The following is a 21984-nucleotide window of genomic DNA, read 5'->3' as shown; positions in this document are numbered from 1 at the left end:
ACTCTTTCCTGCCTATGCAGGGGGTCAGACTCGATGATCTATTGAGGTCCCTTCCGACCCTAACATCTATGAATCTATGAACATCTTATGATCCCTGGTGAGTGAGGAGATAGTGAAGCTCCCTGCTTCACATTGAAATTGATCTCCCTGTGCAAGCAACAAATAGTTTTCTACTGAACCCAACACAGGCCACTCAATCAGGAGCTCAGCTTGGTATCTGCTTTTATTTCCCCATGCTGTGTCAACAGGAAGTGTGCTATAGACGGCACATCAGAGGTCTGTGAAACAGAAGCCTGCTGTGTAGCAGGAGAATTGTAAAGTAATAAAATCTACCATAATGCTTTTTTGTGGAGGGAAATGTACACATGTTGTGCAGGGCAGGAAGTTAAAATGAATATCCCCAAATATGGTGAAGAGATTCTAAGGCTTTCTGTAATGTTTCTGCTGGAGAATCCTCGTGACTTTTTTCCCTTTGTTGTAAGAAACAGCACTGCTGCAAAATGCATTGTCACTTTTCAGGGTCAGCAAAATTTGCTAATTAGATGTGGGAGAGTCTCATCCTGAGGTTCCACATACAAAAGAATTTCTGGCTGCTTTTAGATCCATTTGATCTGAAGTCTTACAGGGCAGTACTTGCTACCACAGGCATGAGTACAACAAAAAGCACTGATTTGAGCAGTAAAAAACCTTTAGCCAGTTTGGATTAGAATAGCTCTCCACTGCTTAGAGCACTGGACTGGGATGCAGAATACTGTGCTCCCATTTGTACTGCTGGCCTGCTTAGGGCCACTTCTATTTCACCTTTTAATGGCTGTATTTTCCCTCCTGCCCTTCCCCTTCTCTGTATGGATTGTAGACCCTACTGGGCAGAGCCTCTCTCCTTTAGGTTTGTTCAGCAAAATGGAGTCCTAAACATGACTGAGGGTGCTTGGCCTCTCATATAATTCTGTCTCCCCATACCAAGCGATATCATTGGGGCATTTCATCCATGACTAAGCTTTGCAAAGCTTCATCCCTCTTTGTTCTAGGCTGTCTTTCCTGAGACTGTTAGACCACTTCTGAAAGAGTAACCAGAGTAACATGTACACCAGGGGAACCTATGCTGACCTTAGTGTGGTGGCAGTGCTACTTTACAGACTTCTGGGTGTTGCTTGAGGATTTACTGTAAAAGCAAGGGCTTCAATAAAATCCTGTGCTGCTTTTGTGCAAGTAGGGCCTGGCTCCCTAGACTGCAGAAACATCAATATACATAATCTTCACAAAAGCCCTGTGGCAGGTGTACGTCCTTTCCCTTAGAAGGAAACTTGGCGTGTGGGCTTGATAATGCATACCTGTTCTCTTGCAGGGTACTACAGTGCGGTGAGGCTTACTGAATATCATTGTTGTTCAAATGAATCTGCCTGCATAGGTTTCTGAAGCCAGTAGGCTATACTTTCTGTGTGAGATGAGGGGCATTGGAGCTTTAAGTCCATTCTGTCTCTTTGGTTGTAGAAGAATCCCCTCCATGTTTTGCACGTAGTGCTTATTGCTGTCTGATGCTTCCCACTCACTTGGACCTTTGCCGACCCATTGGATAAGATATTTTATAAATTGCCTTATGTTCTGAAAGCAGCTTCCCTACTCATGAATGTAGCTACATTTTGCTCATCAAGACATGGTGCAGAGTTGAAATTGCTTTTCCCTGTTTGGAAAAATGTTGCCAATACTAAGGTCACAATGCGAGAGTTCCTAGCAAGGGATGCATTAGTGCTGCTTTGAACCCAAAAAAGCCCACTGCTTTGCATCTGTTGTGCGAGACATGTAGACATTTAAACTTTTTGTGAGTGGATGGAGACAGAACCTAAAGGGTAGTTGAGGTTGGTAAGAGTATAACCTTCCGATGAACTAATTCAAATAAAGGTCATTTGCTATTGTGTCTGCACCCGCTCACCTCTGAAGGCAGATCAAGGTAAGGGTAGAAATCGACGAACAAAGAAGTTGGAAAATAATGATAAGGATTTAGACATGTAAAGCCATGTGTAAAGTGATTTATGAAAAGGTGACTGTGCATTTCATGGGCTTGGCACAGACTAAATTGACTTAGTGTTGCTTTGCTGGGATTGTGAAAGGTAGGTCGTTACTTTTTCTGTTTCTTACATGCTGCATCCTTCACTGCTTTTGCTGCCTGCGCCAGTTGGAATAAAGCTAGCATAGCTAGCAGTTTGTGCCCTGGATTACCATGAAATCACAACTTTAACCTGGTACCGCCTAGTGGAGCTGGAAGCTGGTGAAGGATGTTAGCAGCCTTCCTTTGTGCAGTGTCTCATGCTGTGTTACTTATTCTGATGTGATGAGATTTGTGCATCTTTGCTCTATGCAGCTATACATAGAAAACAAAAGGAATCAATTGCCTTTGTGATTTTTATGGCTTGGGTATGTTTCTTCAATTTAAACTAGAAACATATTCATTCTCTATTTTTGCTGTTGCTCAAAAGGAGAGCGTTGTTAATTAACATTAAGAAATGAGATGCATTTTTATTACAGATCTTAGATGGATTCTGCAGTGTGTGATGGCTCTAATTGCCATAGGACGCAGGGTCAGGTGTCAGTGGCCCCAGCAGTACTGGGGTACCTACAGTCCATTAGGAAAGTGTTACTTTTTGAATAGCAACAATCTTTGTTGAATTTGCAGCCCAGTTTGTAGTGGTGTTTTGTTTAAGACTGTCTGATAGAAATGCCTCTCTGCATTCTTTTCTACCTCAAATGCAGTCTCTCACTAGCTGACCCACTTGGAGACAGAGTGTTTGTGGAGTCTTTCTGTTTTTGTGGTGTCTAGTATAAGGTAATTGTGTAGCTGTCCATAGGTAATGCAGTATCAGGACACTTCTGCATGATTGCCACTGTAGCAATATAACATAGTGGGCGAGTCTACACAAGACGCTACTGCGCAGTAGCATTGGCGGGCACTGTGATGTGATGCTACCGTGCAGTCCGCTGCTCGTGTAGACGGGGCCAGCATCTAGCTCTGTCCATGCCAGTAAAACAACTGGTTTTGATAGGGTATTCAAATAATGCCTGGCTTTGAAGCATCTTAGAAAATCAGATGCCATGCTGTAAATTTTAACACACGTTTTCTTTGGACAATTGCAGAGTGAATTTTTTTTGGCAGAAAAGACTGACTTAAGATAGTGTATTGCATGGTGTTAACGATCGCATTTAAAATGCATTTAGCCTTAAAAACTAAATTGGAAGGAAGGAAAGAACGAAGAAGCTGAAGCAGGGTACCCCAAGTGAAAAACGTGGCTCTTTTGAATATTCATTACCATAAGAGCAGTCAGTAGGTTATCAGCTAGAGCCAGATGCCCTGACATTCATTCAGGGGGGAGAGAGGATTATTCATGAGTGCTTGATGGAGCTACAATAATTCTGCTGAATATTAATGTTTTTCTTTTTTTTTTTCTTTTCCTTTTTTTTAGGTATATACACTCCAGAGCCACTTTCCAATTTCTGGTGGGCTCTCTTGTCTACTGGGCTTATGTTTGTGTATCATTTTAGCATTTTACAGATCCTGGGACTGGTAAGTAAATGTGTATTTAATTGTTCTCATGTATTACTCATAATATAAAGATGCTGGCTTTTCATAGTGTTTAGGTGCAAATGGACATCTAATTTGCATGGACAATTATTGCTGTTATGTGCACAAATTAGTAATTGCACATGCTAATGAGGTTATTTGCATATCAGTCACTGCATTTGCACAGTTGTGGTAACTTTGTATAAATCGGGCACGAGCGCTTTGAATTCAAGTCTTGCTTAGCTAAATGCTGAAAATTTGGCATATTTGTGTTGAACGTTAGGTAACAGGTTTATCTCCTTTGTTTGCCGTGGGGATTAAAAGATGCTCTCTTTATTTCTCTGCCTCAGTGGAACACAAAATAATGCTGCTTTTGAAATATGTCCATTTTCCTAGGTCACAGAAGTGAACTTGAACAACATGCTATGTCCAGCCATCTCCGATCCTTTCTACGGGCCGTGGTATCGAATCTGGGCATCTGGACACCAGACTATCATGACTATGGTTCATGGGAAGCTTGTAATCTTGTTGTTCCACAGTGCTGTCCCCATCTTTAAATATAGTGTGGATTTGCTTAGACTCCCAGCTAAGAAAATAGACTGACATTTCTCTCTGGAGAGTAGCACATACAGGAAGGCGAGACCTGCATTCATACTGGAAAAGAAAGAGGAAAATGAAAGGACAGTGTGTTTAATATCCCTTTGTCCCCATACAGTTTTTTTTCCTTGTAGAGATCTCTGTAATAGTGTGAAGGTTTTCTTGCAGCAGCTCTGTTTCACTGCCTGTAGCCAATGGCAAAATTAGTGGCCTTATTCTGGAAGAGGTCAGTATTTTTCTTATACACTTTTTTGCAGGTGACAATGGAACCTCACTATTCCCTGCTTCACAGTGCCCCAAATGGGCAAATCTGTCCATCTTCCAATACAGAGAGTGGTACTGCTACCTCGTTAAAGATGTTGCCATTTTTACTAAACATCCTTCAGCACTTGTATTGATCACCTGAAGAAACAAAGCTAAATTACAGTTGAACTGAAATGAACATGGAATGTTTCAAACTCATCACCCTGGCTTACATTGTGTTTGAATTTTGTAAGTTGGCTCTTTATTGAAGCAATGTATTGAAGCCTGTTCAAAAGGGTGAATTAGTGAGGTTCTATTGTGTTTGTTTAGGCTGGTTGAAGAATGGGGAACAATAACTGGTTCCTTTTTTTTTTTTTTTTTTTTAATTGGACTACTTGATTCTCAGCTACCCTGGGGTGGTGTTTGGCTGTTCATCACATCTAACAGCTATGGTAATGCTTTGATTTGTATGAATGAAAAAGCTGAAGAGGAAATTATTAAAAAAAAAAAAAAAAAAAAAAAAGGTGTAAGCTATTGGGGGACCCAGTATTCTCAGCTGCCTGTGAACAGATTGCAGTAGGTGTTCAAGAGAGACTGTCAGCTGAAACGGCTTGGATGGAGAGAGAAATTACAAAACTTCACTTAGAGAATCTGAAATTTTACTTTAGATTTTTAGTTTTGAATGTTTCCTTCCCTGTGCCTGTATTAAGCAGCATTGTACTAGGCTGTGAGGAACAATGTAAAACTGTTCTGGACTTGCTAATAGCCTACATACTTCTTATGTAAAGATGCAAGCTAAATTGGTATACAGGGTTTGACCAAATCACTCCAGCTCCCTAGTGTAGATAGTTTTACCTGTATGAAGGTGTTTATACCAGTCTTTTTCAGTTATAGTAACTGTGCTAACATGTTGCATTGATTTTTTTTTTTTTTTAAACTAAATGTACTTGTTTGCTTGCACAGTTCTAAACTAGAGAGGCTACAACCAGGAACAGTATAACCAGTGTAAGAAGTAAAATGTGTGTCTCACTTTTCTAAAAGTGCAGCAATAAGAAGCTGCACAGATGAGTCGGCAAGTGGTAAATCTTGACAAGGGTTTCCTTAATTTTTGAAGTCTCAGGTTGTCCCTGCAGGCTGTTTTCTCAGTGTTGTCACAGACTATAGCAGAAAGCTATCTTTTTTTTTTTTAGATTCTTTGCGTTGCATTGCCATAGCTGTGACTGTGCAAGATGCCACCAACTCTTCCTTCAACTGAGTTGCTCTGCAGGCATGTTCAGAAGTTAAGGTACAGCCATGTTATACCTCAAGAAGTAAGAGTTACAAACTTACTCTGATTTTTACAAGGGCAGGTAGAGGAAAGGGTGGACAGTGGACTTCAAATATTTTTACTCCACTTGATTAAAAAGTGAATGTTTTGCAGCTGATTTTAGCAGTGTCCTGCCCACCTGTATTGTGATCTCCAAGCCCCTTTCTGGATTCCCTCTGTGCCTGGCTTTGTGTGCATTATATACATGGTAAAGACCCTCTACTACCACAACTCAATAAAAGGAGATTTATGTAGGCTGTCCAACCACAATTGTGCAGCTAAGTTTCTATTACCGTGACCTGCAAAATGCACATTCCAACTCCCTCTAGGGAAAGCTGAGCCCTGGATAGTGGCAAGAGGGTCCTGCTTCAGTGTGCCTGGCACTGTGGACACTTAAGTCGATGCTTAATTTGACTCTGAGTAGTCTTACTGTTAGTCGTACAAAGATAGGCATGTGCTGTTTGTTTGCAGCAATAGGTTCTTCAGAGAGATGGGACAGCAGCAGTATTTCAAAGCCTAAATCCTTCAGCTGAAGAGCACTTAACTCCCACTGAAGGTTTGCCATTTCCTTGAGCAGGAGGGCAAGTTCCATGCAGGCTGCCCTCAGGTTGCAGGCTCCTACAATAGTGTTGGCGGCTCAATAGTGCCCCTTACTTGAATAAGCTTGATCTCCTAGGATCCTCTGGGTGAAAGCATACAAAACTGCCTCCCATCCCTCAGCTATTAAGGTTATCTTGGCTTATTTATCTACCTAGCAGTCCATTGAGAGAGACCTTGGGCCAGAATCAACCTGTTATAACTACAGTGAAGTGTGTTTAGAGCCTCACAAGGGATGCTTTGACCTGTCTCTTGAAATCATTTGTTTTTTGATCATCTTACCTTGCACCTTCCTAACCCATTTTTACCAAAAAATATATATATTGCAGCTGCTTTTGACAGGCAAACTCAGACCAGCAGTCTCTCATTTTTTACTACAGCATTGTCTACCTGCCAACATGAGCCTCAGGGTGTGCTAGATAAGCACAGCAACAGATGCCCGATGCTGACGCCTATGGTCAAATAATGCGACTGCTAGAAGTTTTCAGCTGCACAGCTCAGGAAGCCCAACCACAAGACAGGTCAGAGTGCAGAATTTCTAGCTCTTCTGGCAAATTGAACAATTCAGGAACAGGCAGCTTGGAGTTTGTTCCTTTAAAACTGGGAAACACTCAAGTGCATTGGCACCTGCCCCCAGTAGGCTGCCCAGGCCAGTTTCTGAAAAGGAGGAGACTGTGCTGGGGGAACACAGCCTCTCATTTGTTTGGTGCTGGTGTGGAAGGGGGGTAACTTTCCTTCCTAGCAGTCTTGCTGTCTGAGTGAGATAACTTTGCCTTCACTAGCTTGCACATGCCAAGTCACTCACAGTGTCCAGGAAAAATCAGTTTTAGGACTGAGCGCCAGCAGACTGCACACGCCGAAAAATGCATTCCAGTGCCCAGATCTTCACTAGCAGGGAGATCATTCCTGATTTTTCTTTAACATGACAGGAGTCAGAACTGTGTGGTAGAGTTAAAGCACCATGGCATGGAGGGAGCCAGAACAGACGCAAGCAACTGTGCTGGTCTGTCAATGGAAGAGAGATCCCAAACTAAGCCTCACGTTACTTAGTATTCTTACTTTAAGGGTGTTGTGTTCTTCAGTGGTAAAGTCACGTGTGTACATTGCGGGCTCTCTGCTGAATGCTCTGCTAAATTACATCTCAGAAAACTAGTGCAGTTGAATTGAATTCATTCCGAGGGACCTGGGGATCTTTCCAAAGCAGCGTTCTCCAGTGGTTAGGTGGGCCGTTCCAAGCACACCAGACTCTGCCCTTTTCTCTTGTGTATTCTACAGAAGCCATTAGTAGTTGTAAAAATCATAAAGGGAATAGCGTAACACTTCTGCAGCACCATAATGGCTGGCAGTAGCTGTGGACATTAAGGTTTGGGTGCCAAGGCTTCCAGCTGTGCAGAAGATGTTGAGTGCTGTTTTTTTCCAAAGGTTTAGACGCACCTGTGGGTGTGGTGTTTGAGCCATGAATCCATTTCTTGACTTTCTTCCATGTAACCAAAGAGGAATTTGCATCTTGTTTCTCTTTCTTAGGCTGAAGATCTAACAGCATGTAGTCATGCTTAAAAGCATACATACATCTCAATGGATGGAAGGCCATTGCCCCTGAACACACTTCTAGCTAGGTTTTGGTTTGACTTCTTTTAGTGCTTGAGAAATGCTCATTGGCCAAGGCCATTTTGCTGTTAAGCAGATGCCACCTTGTTGAAGCTGAGGCATGAGCAGTCGGTTCATTTGTGCACTTTAAGGTTTTAGAGTACCTCATTGTAGTGGTATTACCCCTCTGTCTGTGGCCTCAATCAGGGTTTTGATATTTCTGTATATTTGATAACTGAATGTTTTGTAAATCCTATCTGTGTTTCTCTTTCAGAAACAGCTATTTGCAACTGTTGAAGTACTTGATTTTTATGTCCCATGTTGTGTCTGAAACCACAGGCATTAGTTTCCTGTACATTTGTAGCTACATAGAAGTCAGATGTGCAGTTTTTTGCTGTTGCAGTTGTTTCCAGTTGCATTTGTTGTGTTATTAGAGGTGAGCTTTTCAGAAATAGTGGGGTTTTGGTTTGTTGTTGATTTTTTAGGTGGGTGACAAAAGAATTGTATAAAAAGTAAAGAAGTGACCTTTGGAAAGTGTCATTTTAGTAGTGCATAACAAAGCTCTGAGATCAGTAAGGCCAAAAATTGGAAGGAGGTGTCTGATATTAGCCCCTATGTGGAAGGTAGGTTCATTAAGGCAGAGAAGACTACTTCATTTTGTGTTTTTGCTCTCATTACAGTGACAAGATGCATAATAAATATCAGTTCTTTTGTGAGCTTGTACTCAAGGTGATATTGCTGTACATCTGTTTTGTTGCTTCGAGTGTCATTTAGTTAAAGCCAAGCTGTTTATAAAATGGTTTTTATTTTTCTTCAGGGTCAATTTTGTACTTTTTTTTTATTTCTGCATTTACTGAGTCATTATCTCAATGCTGCAGAGAACACAGCAGGCAGAGCAGTGAGCACACCCACAGTGTTATCAACAGCCACGCTGTGCCAGGGAGCTGGAATCGCTGCATGCACTGAGCTGAGGCACACAGCTGTCTTTGGAAATCGGTGGTTCCAGTTGCCCAGCCCTCTGTCCAAGCACCGCGTTATCTGGGTGCAGAGGGGAGTGGTGGCGGCAGGAATTGATGTGGGGGGTTTGCTGCCATATCTGCTGCTAGTTCTGAGTAATTTGTAAGTGTGATCTAAATTTTGTAAACTTTTTAATGTGCTAAAAACTTGGTGATAATTGCTAAGAAGGGGTAATTTGTGTACCTGTACTCCTTGTTGGTCTCTACATGAGGTCCAATTCACTGGTCTAATAGTTGTTAAATCTTTAATGAAAAGAATAAATACATTCTAACGTACATGGAGCTGTTCTGTCGTCATTCTCACCACTCCAAATCCTGACCCTGCCATCCAGGTGAGACCAGTCGCTGCCAAGAAATTGACAGTCGCCTCCAAGTTGGGCCCTGGTTAACACTCGAGCACAAAGGAAAGTGGAGAAAACAAATGTACTTTTAAAAACAGTCATCTTGCTAGCTATGTTCTTACCTCACTGCCTGTGCATTGAAATGGATACAGCATTCTTCCTGACACGGTGCACTGGGTTTTCTTCTTTTTTTCCCTGCACTGTACTGCCAGAAGAACAGGAACAAAACATGCACAGATGATTTAAGCCCTAAAAGATTTTCTTCAGAAAGTCATGAACAGGTCCTTAGCAGCAGTACTTGTCCTACTGCATCTGAAAAGCAGTGAAGAGTTAAGCACTAACAGATAGCAATTGTCATGTAGCAGCAATTAGCCTCAACATGTGAAAAAAGTGGCCTCACACTGTGTTTCTATACACATACCAGCAGACTTTTAATTGCAAAAGTTTTTTAGTGACTTGATTTCAGTGCCATGAACTAGTTAGCTCTGTGACAAGCTATTGCTACACGCTCTTCAAGGATGTTCATGGAAAAGTATTAAATTATGTGCATGCATATTGGCAACCTCAGTGCATGAAAGCTGTGGGGTTTCATCTAAACAAGGTACAGAATCAATACTGTGTCTTCAGTGGCTATTACAATACAGAGAAACCACTGGAGCTAATGACTGCAAAGTGGGGCATAGGCCAAAATCTGTTGAAGTGATTTGTGATTTTGAGGCAAAAAATAAACCAGAAATCTGTTTTGCTTAATTTTGTTCCTTTTTTGTTTTTTTTATCATCTAGTTGTTTGCAGGTCTAATAGTGACCTGATTGTATTGGTTATGCTTGTCCTTGGTACTAGCTGTCAGTATCAAGGTCTGTCACTCAGAAAATGGAGCCACAGCTGATGCTGCTACATATTCCTGGGGTGCAAATTAAGGGGGAGCTTGGGAGGGGACTGAGCCCCCAATTAAAATTTTAAAATAATAATGGGGGGGGGTCTCCTTCAATTTGGTGGACTTCTTAATCAATTAACCAGTTACATTTTTTTGCAGGCCCCACCCCACAAAAGTCAAAGTACAATTCAAACCCTGCATATTTCTTTTCCCTAATCTGAAACTAGTTTTTCAGTCTATGAAGCACCACACTCCTTTAACGGCACCTCAGACATCCTTCTGTCAAGTCTCAAGATGTAAACTTCTGAGAGCTGGTTACAGGTAGTTTATCTGAATACAGATCAGAGATTTCTGTCCTAACTCTCGTTTCTTTTCAGGGGTAGAGTTCCTGCTTGATGCTGTTAGACTTTGGACGGCACTAATGAAATACTGAAAGATAGTTACTTATTCATACATTTTTCCTGTTCCAGAGTGAAGGAAAAATCTTTATATCTGGGTTTGTCCCTCCTTATTGCAAACAAGCTTCCAGCAGGTGGAGCAGTTCAGAGACCTGACTGCCCGTCTAACTCTTGAGGCTGTTGCTCAAGCTGAGAAGATTAAAGCTTTCTTAGAAGGCTAAGCTACTGCAGGTTACCTCCGATAGAGAGAGACTAGGAGCAGGCACATGGACGGGTCCTGTAGGACACCTGATGTGATATAGGCTTCCTCCCCCTTTTTTCTTGTAATTAGTTTGTCCAGACCCTCACTATGTTCTGATGGATCCAAATTTTAGAGCGATTAGCACCCAGGGCAGGAGACTTTCCTTAGTTACCTATACTCCATTATTGGATAAAAAAATCAAAATGTTTACAGCAAAGTTAGATTCTAACACCAAAGAATCTCTTCATTTCTTCTTTATAATGTCCCACCAAAAAGGGAAGGTTTGGACTACTTCCCCTCCCATAGATGTTTCATGCAAAACACAACACACTGTTTTGGGATGTCATGGAGTGCCCGTTTTAAAAAAAAAAAAGGATACAAACAAGTCAGTCAAGTTCACTGTTCTCTCAGGAGAACACCGGGGCTGTGGTTGTTACGCCTGGCAAGTGGCCAGGAGTAAAATCGGTCTTGACGACGTGGTAACGAAACAAAAAACTGGCACAAGAGAAAAATGGGCTCTTAGTGGAGCATTCCCCCCCCCACCCCAATCCTGTTCATTAATCTTCTCCTTTCTTTGCTTACTGGCTGAAGGGCTTTAATGGAGGAAACCCATAGAAGTCCTAGAACCTTAGAAGTTTTAGGAAAAAACACTTTTAAACAAGTTTTCAGCATATTCTCTCAGCTGTACACTAAGCAGCCACAAAAAACCCACATAAATGAAGCACTATGGGCATTTATATATGTGCTCAGGAAGGCAGGGGAGGGTGCTTTAATTAGCAAGCCATACTAATTAAAAGCACCTGTAATGCTCAGGTATCAATATCCCCGTGCTGAAAGAATGGCAGTGAGGCACTTTGAAACCAAAGCTTGTTTGATGAGCTTTAGTTCACAGCACCCCACCACCATTTTTCAGTACAGGGATGCTAATGCTCATGATACTGGAGGCGCTAATGCACATTTCCACGCTCAAGCAGACTCGATTGATCGAGTCTGCTCCAACACGTTGGATTTACAGTGTGCTGGAGTGGCCTCCCTGCATGTGTAGAAATGCCCTATTTGTTCCACCAGAGAGTGGCCACAAGCCTATCGAGTGAGCCCTCCTAAAATGTTGGGAATCTCTCAAGCCTACCAAACTGACTGAACTTATTCATCTGGGAAAGCATGGAAACCTTTTCCCAGATCACTCAACTATTCCTAAACCCATATCAGGTTCTTGTCAAGGATTAATTTTATGTAAACAGAATTTGAATGGATTTACAAAACTGGAGCTTGAATTGGAGTCTAGTTTTAGCTGCAGCAGGGAATGACCATGAGCTTACGTACAGTTTTTCTAGTTGAACCAGTCTTATGGGGACAAAAATTGGTGAAAGCCTGAGAATTGCATCACCTGGGAAAAATTACACACAAATATTCCAGACCAGCAAGGGTGCCCACATTAGTGCCCATAAACTTGCTAAGAGTTAAGCACAGGAGAAATATTCTCTCTCTCTCTCTTAACACAGCAGCCAGAGTCTGAAAGGATTAGAAAAAGCATGAACATGCTCCAAAGCTCCTATGACCTAGGTCTCCAGCAGACAAACTCAGTCAAAAACCCATTATGAGGAGCTCTCATTTCCCTTGATTTGGAGACAAAGTAGGATTGTTGCTCTCTGTGAACCCCAAGGCCAACTAATTTCTCTCAATCCTTTGAAAAGCCCACATTAGAACAGGAACTACATAAACTTTATGGACTACTCGTATTGGGAAAGGTAAAAATCTGTCAGGTTCTGGACTAAGAACAAATAGCACCTTTTGTCAGTGTTCGTTGTTCAGCTTAATCATTTGACTTGGGGACTGCTCTTGAGTTCAAATATTCAATGTTACCTACCTTATGTTGCCAATTATTTAGAACAGACTGCCCTTAATGGGGATTTAGGAAAGAGTCTGCATACAATGAGCATGACTTTTAAGTAATCAAATGTTCTGCTTCAGGAATAAAGGTATATCCCTGGCTTAGTTTAGATTTTTAATTTTATCCTTAAAGTGTAAGTATGCCAGAGAAGTTCTTCCTTTGGTTTCAGAGGCAAGCTGCTATCAGAATCTGTGAGGTGACCACTTTGCCTGGAATTGAATGGGACCTAAGCTAAGCACTTTTAGTGAGGCACGAATAAGCCGGTGCCTAAGTTTAGACACTACAAAGGTAACTAGGCAAGCTTGTAGAGCACAGAGGAATATCATTTGTACAGGAACTCTACATTTACTTGCACAATCCTGAAGCACAGATGGTTGCTTGTTTCCACAACTTGTGTACACACCTCCTCTCTCAGCCATGGAACATGACCAAACTGTTTAAGGTTTACCTGGTACATCGTGCACTACACTCTGTGAAATAAACCTGGTAACGAACTAGGAAATAAACAAAGTAGCATTAATTCCTTTAGGTAATACTTCAGGTGCAGCAGAATATTCACTTTGCTGTGTGTATTTCTTTATTCAGCTTTCTATTGCTTGACACTGAGTCACGTGTTCCTAAAATATATTAAATGAAAGGAGAAAGAGCACTGCCAGTCATACCAGTAGGACTGGTTTTGCAACACAAGCTTGTTGAAAAGAGCGGAAGCCCTAATAACTAAGGGCCTGATTTTCAATTTGATTCAAAGTGTTTAAAGTCAAGGAGGAGGAAGACCGTTATTCTCAGGTCTGAGCCTAGAACTGAAATTGAAATTGAAATGCTGACAACTTTTACCAGTGTAGCAGGGCAACTCTAGACTTACCACAGAGACGGTACAATCTGCACGTATCCAGACAAGTAAGTTTTGTCTCAAGTCCTTACTGGAACCCAACTTCAAAACACCAACGCAGCAACAGTTCACGCAAAGTAAAGAAACATGAACAAGGAATGGCGATTCTTTTTCCTTATTTTATTGGGTAAATGATTTAAAAGGTAATAACAATAGTGTTAAAACTACTACAATATCTTTCCACAGCCATATCTCACAGACCCACAGATAACCTTCTATAGAATTTTTTTTTTTGCTTTTTCCTCATTTTTATCTTTTTTAAGCTGTACTTATATTAAAATGCCCATTTCAACAGTTTCTTCACACTAATAGCAATTAAATGTGGAAGGAAGGAGGATCTAGTTAAAAGGAAGGGGTTTCAGGTAATCTGCAATATTATTGTAATCAATAATCAAGTTAGAAGGAAGGAAAAAAAATAGGGGCCTTACAAGCTACTCCAGGTAGCTCTCAGCCCGTTCGGCACGTCACCATTGCATTCCAGGTAACTCATTATGCTGGTGAACAATGCAACGTAATCTTTTTCATAACATATAAAACACTAAAATAACTTAGAAACTAGATCCAAATATTTTGAAAAGAATCAACTTTGATATACAAAAACAGTCATAAGTTGTTACAAAAGTTCCAAACAAAAGTTTGTTTTCTCAGTGCGTTTATGTACCAGCGCAGTTACTGGGTCCAGAGCAAAGAAAGAGGTTTTTATTTTTTTTTCTTTAACAGTAATAAAAAACGAGGAAAACGTATCTTTGTATATAAAGAATCACTGCTGGTCTTAAGAATAAATGTAACCAGAAACCCTTAAATCTGAGAGGCACACTTTGGGTTTCTTATTTATTTATTTTCAACATAAAAGGAAAGTCACCAGTTTATTTACCTGGAGGAAGTCCTCAGACTCCTCAAATAAACTTAATTCAATTAACATCACTAGCAAAAATCAGTTAGAAACTGTACAAAAATAAAAAAGGTAACCCATTGAATCCTGCAGGGCGTTCGTAAGGACTGGAAGGCAGGCTTAGGAGCAGCATTGGGCATGGCTGGAGGCTTCTTTGGTTCGATCTAACACACACAAGAGATGTAATCTACTCCAGACGACAATTTTAAAAACCCGCACGTTTGAAGACAAGTAAAGAGGTCAATATACAAACATCAGGGTGTGCCACTGTATTCGATTGCCTTGATTTAATTGTGCAGAACAGATCAAACTCTCGAGTGTGCCCTCCTGCTGCTATGACCAGCGGTGGGGTGGAGGTGGCGGGATGTGTCAGTGCTGCAGCACAGTCTGGGCAGAAGGAAGGCCACTTGAAGCATGACTGAGCAAGAGTTGTACGTTAGCTGGAGGGGCAGCTCCGGCTAACGCACTTACAGCAATGGTTCCAAGGAGAAAGCTTTAAAGCAACAATTTGAAAACCACTTCATGAAATAAGGCAAACACAGATCACTGCTCGTCTTCAGCTAAAACATTAACTCATAACCAGCTATGTGGTTGCATTTAACTTTGCAGAAAGTACCCAAAATTAAAATCTTCCCGCTAAGCCCTGGGCTGGGCTAGCAGTACATGCAAGCTAGAGTTACAGTTGTGAACTAGATTTCAAAATGCTATTCTTGATCAGATTTAAGTAAACAGACCTATTCTGTCCCAGTGCATCACACTGAAATGTATGTGTGTTTTGTACAAATAAACCCACAGTTACATAAGAAACAATCCATAGCATTCTCGGCACTTACATACCGAGGAGGTAGGTGCCCTAGAAACACTGTAGAGAGACTGATTATTCTAAGCATAAAAAAAAAAAAAAAAAAAGAGAAACCAGTATATTTTTGTGCATCTTAAACGAAGCTGATTGACCATGTTATCTGTAACAGATTTTTAAACGAATGATACAGAACTCTGGTCCAGAAGGGTCTGGCATTAATCCATTTGAAGCACACCTTCACAGTTTGTATACAGCCTTTGAAATATTTTTGAAGCAACAGCTACTGAAATATAGACACAAATGCATTGTGCATTATGCTGTGTACAAAAAGGAGACAAAAACTATCCTTTTTTTCCCCCCCCAAACCATGGTGGGAAGTATTGCTGACCTTGTCCTTCAAAGCCTGCAGGATTGTTTATTTCATCAGTATATCATTATTACACTGGTAAGAAATTCTGTATAACATCTGCATATATCGAGGATTTTTAAAAAAATCTGATATGATTTAGAGTCCGCATGACCAGTCACGTGACCTGCTCAAGGTTGATTAGCACCTTTAAATACATATATATTTTTATTTATAATAGATCTTCTTAAAAAACTTCTAACAATGAGCTCATACAGAAGCATGAGCATGCTGTAACGAGATGATGGATAAAGATGGGGTTGGGTGACACTTTTTTTGCAGCAGACAGTATTATTCAGTTTGTGCTCAGTTTCCCTATAAGGGCAAGGAAAAAAAATCTTTCAATCAGGTAGCCACCTTTTCAGTTTCTACTTTAAAGGCTATTCTATTTTAAAATGTTCCCCAAGTAGAAACAAGACAGCAGCAGCATCCAAAATATCCTCTGTATAAACATCTATTGATTTTTTGCAGCAGCTGCCTGACACCTCTTGGCTACTGAATTTTCAGGCCCTCTGTTTGCTTATAAATTAAGGCATCATAACGGAAAGTGTTAATATTTGGACATCAGATGCTGTGGATGAAGGAATACCAAAACCTACAAGAACCATCAAACTAAAGCAGCAAATCCTGCCTCATGTTACAGATGAACAGTAACAATTCATCAGATTATCTTTTGAAATATGAAAGTGTTTTAGAATTAACAGTCTGCCATTTGTTACAGCAACTGTATTCCCAGTAAACCACTCTTATTTTTCTTATCTGTCTAGTATTTACATAAATATTTTTATATATAGACATCCATTATTTTGTAATAGCTGGGAATTTCTGCATTTTACAACATGAAGAGGAATTTTCTTATGATAAATGGGGTGCATAACCCCTGGGTCTCACAGTGAACTACCAGTGGTGTTAATAGGAGTTCTGCCTGTTCACTAACAGCATTACCATGTTCATGGCTTGCTACTCTGCCATCCATACCTTTTATAAATTCCACGTCCATTATTACAGCTGCAAAAATTCTTGTTAATAAAGTAAGTTTCTCTTCTACACTGTGCAGAAAAGTTAGATCACAACTATTTCACAGTACCTGTAACTCTCCAGTACTGTTCCTGTATCAGGCAAAAGACACCTAAAATCATGGCATAGCTGCCCTGTGCTCTTTCTGCAACACCATCACTATTCCGTCAAACCGTTCCATTTTATCTGACTAATCATGACTTAATGAAACATAGGAAACCTGCAATTAAAAGAAACAGTGGGGAGAAGAGAGATTCTGCTTCATGGTACTTAAAAGAATTGCAGTTAATAAAAAAAAATTAAAAAGGAAGAAAAAGAAAAAAAGACACCAGATCAGTAGAGAACTTAGGATGTTTGCTAACTTATCTGGTGCTTTTGCTGTATATTTTCCTATAGTGTTTACATAACTGTACAGTTGTGTCATAGTCAAAGGCACTAAAATCTAAATCCATTTTCTTCCTAATATAATATTCATTATTCACCAACTTGTTTTTAAAACAAAAGTGATTCCTATATTGAGACCATTAGAAAGGCATCTATCTCTTCTCTTTATTACAAACACTGGTTTGGTGCTTGATCCATTGAGGGCCATAGTGCCCACAACTCCCATGTAATGGGATGGGTGTTGAGGGTGGTTAGTACCTCCTGGATCTAGTACTTAAAATCTGTAATTAGACAAAATAATCCTGAAAATGTTTCCTACAATCACCGCCTCTTATGCTAGGCACAGCAGCTCCTCTTCATGCCAAAAAGCATTTTATAGATCACCTTTCAAATTCTGGCTTGGAAGTACTGGATCTGAGGCTTGGGTAATTTAACCACTTGAAAAAAGTCGTTACTTATAGGAGTGAGAAACTCTATGCTTAGCATTATTTAGAAGGCTTATGCTGAAGATGTCATTCATTTTCTAATTTAATAATACCTGAATCTGATATGTTTCGTTCCCTGTTACAACTATTAATAACAGCCAAAAACGCCTTATTCAGAAAAATGAAATCCCTAATTGTAACCCTGAAACATTACACTCTTCCTTCCATCCACAGTCACAGAAAATCTTGATTGATATAATTCAATGTTAATGAAGTAAAAATTTATAATTTTATAAAAAATCCAAGGGTTATATATGCTGCAAAAAAACTTGCAGTGACTTAATAAAAAAGTATGGGATCTTTGTAATAATTCACTTTCTCCACCGTTGCCATGATGAGCTTAGCCAATGAGAAGCATCAACATGGCAACGGAAACTATCATCATAAAATGGTACAGTAATAGAGATAGCTAGACCAAGAAGGGGCAGGGTCTCCTGGGAAGAGGTCTGCAGAGAGGTCCAGTGACTGGTCATGCGGCTCAGTGTCAGGAATAATGGTTGTATGGTGGAAGGGGGTGCCCAATGCCATTTTGGAAGTGATGATGCTGACGATGGGCAAGATACTCGGTGTAGCTCATGGTCATCTTCTCACTTCGGTACCTAAGAAGAGGTGAAGAAAAAGGAAAAAAAAATCTCAGGAAAGCATATATGAAGCCCTGAGAAATACTGAAGTCCTAGTTAGTCATGCATTTTCCATACATGTCAGATTGCCCATGAGGAGACAGACTACCTCCGTTAGGCAGATCCACAGCCAGCAAAACCCTATGGATTTCTACGGGGTTCACCTGAATCCATTCTGTTCAGCTGTCTATAGCTCCCATGTAGGTGATTTTTTCTTAAATACACAGAGATATCAGAATGCCCTACCCAGAACAGCACCCGCCTGACCAGGTGGTATTAAATCAACTTCAGTTTGTAGAATCAGAAAATGAGGGTTGGAAGGGACCTCAGGAGGTCATATATATTCCAACCCCCTGCTCAAAGCAGGACCAGCCCCAATAGATGTGGGAACCACATACAGCCCAAATTCTGTGGGACCTCCTTCTCCTCCTGCCTCTTTATTAATAGTGCCATAGTCTGGGCCAAATACGCCTTTTATGCGAGTGCAAATGCAGAACAACTCCAGTGAAATCAAGCCAGAGCAATTCTGTCCTTACAAGTACAACAGAGCAGGCTCTGGCTCTGGTTGTGCTCTAAATACTTTCTCGATAATTTAATCAATCACCAAGTTTCTTAGCAGAACACCACTGTTTGCACTTAGCTGTAAAATTTACATTTACACTTCGCTGTGAAATCAGGGTCAGGCAGTTACTGAGAGAATACTTCACCAGAGCCACCACGGGGTGGTTAGAAAGACCACGGACATAAGCAGCACAAATTTACTTGACATCGGAGTGTTTGTTAACGATGTATTTATTTACCAAATGGTGACTGGCCCTGGCTGAGAGATTATTTGTGGCTCTCTTCAGTTTGATGTGAATGAAGTACAGTGCTCGCAGTGTCAGATGGGTAAGCTGATCTGTGAATGAAATCCCCTGCTACTCCAAAACTAAACCATAAGCTTGGCAGCTAATGAAGATGCTTGAATATGGGTCAAAGCAGGCCAAGGACAGCTGAACTAAACTAAAATCACATCTGCTCATTTAACCAGGTGGAAAGAAAATGTAGCTGGTCGCTTCCTCCCAAATTTGAAACCCCTTTCTAGACAGGAGGAGAATTCCACAGAGCTCTAGTATGCAAATTCACTTGAGGCCTTTTCTTTTACAAAGAAGGCTGGACCTACTGGCATCAGTTTGAAGTGGGAATAAAAAAAAATTCACAGTTAACTGCAAAACCTGCATTCATCACCAGACTGATTGTTTTTAGGATCTCATAACGGAAGGAGAAATTGAGCCCTGTTTTTTAGTTTGGTATCAAGGAAGAAGAAAAAAGAAGCTATCCAACTACATAATCTTCATTTTTAACTTAATAAAAGGGACCGAAGCCATATTTTTAAATGTGTTTCACAAGAGTTTGTTGTTTCAGTATTGCTCTATAGCACAAAATTGGTAAGAGGTAGCTAAATTGCTAAGCACACACAACAGCAGATCAGGAAACTGAACAATAAAAACAGTCTTTTGAATGTATATTTTGATTACTTATTTTGCAGATAGAGCTAGAACAGCGATTCTCAGCCAGAGCGTGGTGGCACCATGAGTTGCCTTAAGGGCCTTTCAAGGATGCTGTACAATGTTAGCACTATTAAGTGTGCACACGTGATTCACAAGATAAACCCAGAATTGTGCTATAGGAATCCATGTGGTTAAAAACACCCTGACCTGCTGTGGGCTTTCTGAGCTCTTTGCAACAGAAGAATTGCTGCATTATTTTTTTTTGTTAAAAAAAGAGTGAAAACCAAGAGCTGGCATTTTCTGAGCAAAAAGGCTGGGAACCATTGAGCTAGTATTTCTTTACTGCTTTGGGTACTATATAGATTTAAACAATTTCAAATGAACTTAATGGATTCCTTCTTAGCCCCTTGCCCATGCAGTCAACACACAACAAAGGAGAGGAGGTGAGGATCTTCTTACGTTACTTCTCTGCAGGACTTGTTCTCTGCAAACAATGACACCTCTAGATGCTCGGGAAGCTCCTATGTCTGGGTTCCAGTATTAACTCCCCCTACCATCTTCAGTTTCCCTTCTAAGCAAAAGTAACAAGTACCAGAACTGCGATAACTGAAAAGCAGCTCTGGCACCACCGTTTGGAAATGTAATTGGATTCTGTGAACCTCATCTCCTCCCTTTATCTGTTGTCACATTTATAACTAGAGAGGACAAGTCCAGGTCTGTCCCTTCCTAAAAGAAAAAGGGAGGGACACAAACTAGGAAAAAAGGTAATTTATAAAAAACCCTTCCCTTTAAAAAGTGTGTAAAATACTTCTTAGGAAAAAAATAAGCTGTTGGGACACCCTAAAAAAGATCTGGGTTTTATGCAATGTAGCACATTCAGCTAGACCACACATGCTATTCTTGCAAGACCAGGTCCCATCAGTAATGCCTTATGAAACACACCACCTCGTGGGTGATCATGACTTATTTAACAGCTGTTCCCAGCAATCACAATCTGCTTAACTCCATACAGGAATCAGCAACTGGTAGAAGCTGAGGTTTTGGTACTACTGTTAATCCTAAACTGGCCCATAAGTGGAGGTGGAGGTGGTGGCCAACCTGCAGCACAGGAAGGGAGCAGAAAGCAGAAGAGCAGATCTAGTAGGGGTAGGGGATCACACTGGCACTCAGAAGGGCACAGGGCTTAATTTATGGCACACATGCCAAAAAGATTGGCCCCTGCTGCCATACAGCTACCCTGAACATTTCATGGAGAGAAAGTGCTCTGTTATGCCACTCATGGGAAAGGTGCTCCTCTCATTGTGTCAAGTAGATTAATGATGCTCTGTCACAGCTCTTTTGGACTGGTGCCAAGAGAAGCAAAATACTAAATGGACTATAACCTCATGCCCCTTTGATACTGAACTTCCATCCCCACCATCAGATCTCATAGGGATGAGCATAGTGGCGAGTACTGACAGGCTAATCGAAGCAGAATTTCACTATGGCATTTGGGAGGAATTCAGAACAAGCGTGTACCACCAATTCATTGTTTTGTACAAGGTGAGTCAGGCACTAAGGTCTGACATGACTTTGGTGTCAGGAAGTCACTGTTATCAGGAATAAGACTCTCCAGAGACGTGACAGCTTTCTAGTCTCCAGGAATAGGTATTTGTTACAAATAGTACTTCTGGAGAAGTGGAAGTGATTCATTTGTAATCAATAGCAGGCAACCTCCCAAATGACTAGAATGAAAGTCTCTATTTTGCAAATGATAAAATATGCCTCTGATGTGCATGTGCAAAAGCTCTGTTCAAAAACCTACTCCTATGTTATTCAATTGACAGTTCAACCACTTAGGGCAGCCTAAGGGACAAAAGGGGAGCACATAAAAAGTGGAAACAGGGAGAGATCACCTAAGATGAATATACCTCCTCTGCTCGTGCTTGTAGGGAGGCAGTTAGACGGGCCAAAGCTACCATGGAGCTGAGGATGGTTTCCCAAGTAAAAGACAACAAGAAAATGTTTTTTAGATATATAGGGAGTAAAAGGAAGGCCCAGGGAGGAATAGGACCCCTGCTAAATAGGCAGAAACAATTGGTGACGGACAGGGAGGGACAAGGCTGAACTCCCCAACGAGTTCTTTGCCTCAGTGTTCCTAAGCGAGGGGCACGACAAGTCTCTCACTGGGGTTGTAGAGAGGCAGCAGCAAGGCGCCAGACTGCCATGTGTAGACCCTGAGATGGCGCAGAGTCACTTGGAAGAACTGGATGCCTTTAAGTCGGCAGGCCCGGATGAGCTCCATCCGAGGGTGCTGAAGGCACTGGCCGACATCATTGCAGAGCCACTGGCGGGAATATTTGAAAGCTCGTGGC

General features: G+C 41.0%; 2 protein-coding genes across 17 annotated transcripts in view; one reads left to right on the top strand and one right to left on the bottom strand.

Annotated features, from left to right (window-relative positions):
* Window positions 1-9169, top strand: part of TMEM164 (transmembrane protein 164) — a 96881-nt gene extending 87712 nt beyond the window's left edge. For 6 of the 16 annotated variants that reach the window (XM_025194231.1, XM_025194232.1, XM_025194233.1 and 3 more), the window contains 3 exons: window positions 3456-3556; window positions 3950-6817; window positions 8158-9169. In XM_025194231.1, the coding sequence (XP_025050016.1) occupies window positions 3456-3556; window positions 3950-4156 (308 nt within the window). In that variant the 3' untranslated portion in view covers window positions 4157-6817; window positions 8158-9169. The remainder of the gene's footprint in view (window positions 1-3455; window positions 3557-3949; window positions 6818-8157) is intronic. The other 10 variants (XM_025194227.1, XM_025194228.1, XM_025194224.1 and 7 more) reach the window with 10 other exon arrangements.
* A 4466-nt stretch (window positions 9170-13635) lies between these two features.
* AMMECR1 (Alport syndrome, mental retardation, midface hypoplasia and elliptocytosis chromosomal region gene 1) overlaps window positions 13636-21984 on the bottom strand; it is a 130308-nt gene continuing 121959 nt past the window's right edge. The window contains exon 7 of the mRNA XM_025194236.1: window positions 13636-18119. Within this exon, the coding sequence (XP_025050021.1) occupies window positions 18005-18119 (115 nt within the window). The 3' untranslated portion in view covers window positions 13636-18004. The remainder of the gene's footprint in view (window positions 18120-21984) is intronic.

Source organism: Alligator sinensis, unplaced genomic scaffold (genome assembly GCF_000455745.1).
Source record: "Alligator sinensis unplaced genomic scaffold, ASM45574v1 scaffold1497_1, whole genome shotgun sequence".
Taxonomy (NCBI): domain Eukaryota; kingdom Metazoa; phylum Chordata; order Crocodylia; family Alligatoridae; genus Alligator; species Alligator sinensis.
This window is presented reverse-complemented; position numbering and strand designations above follow the sequence as displayed.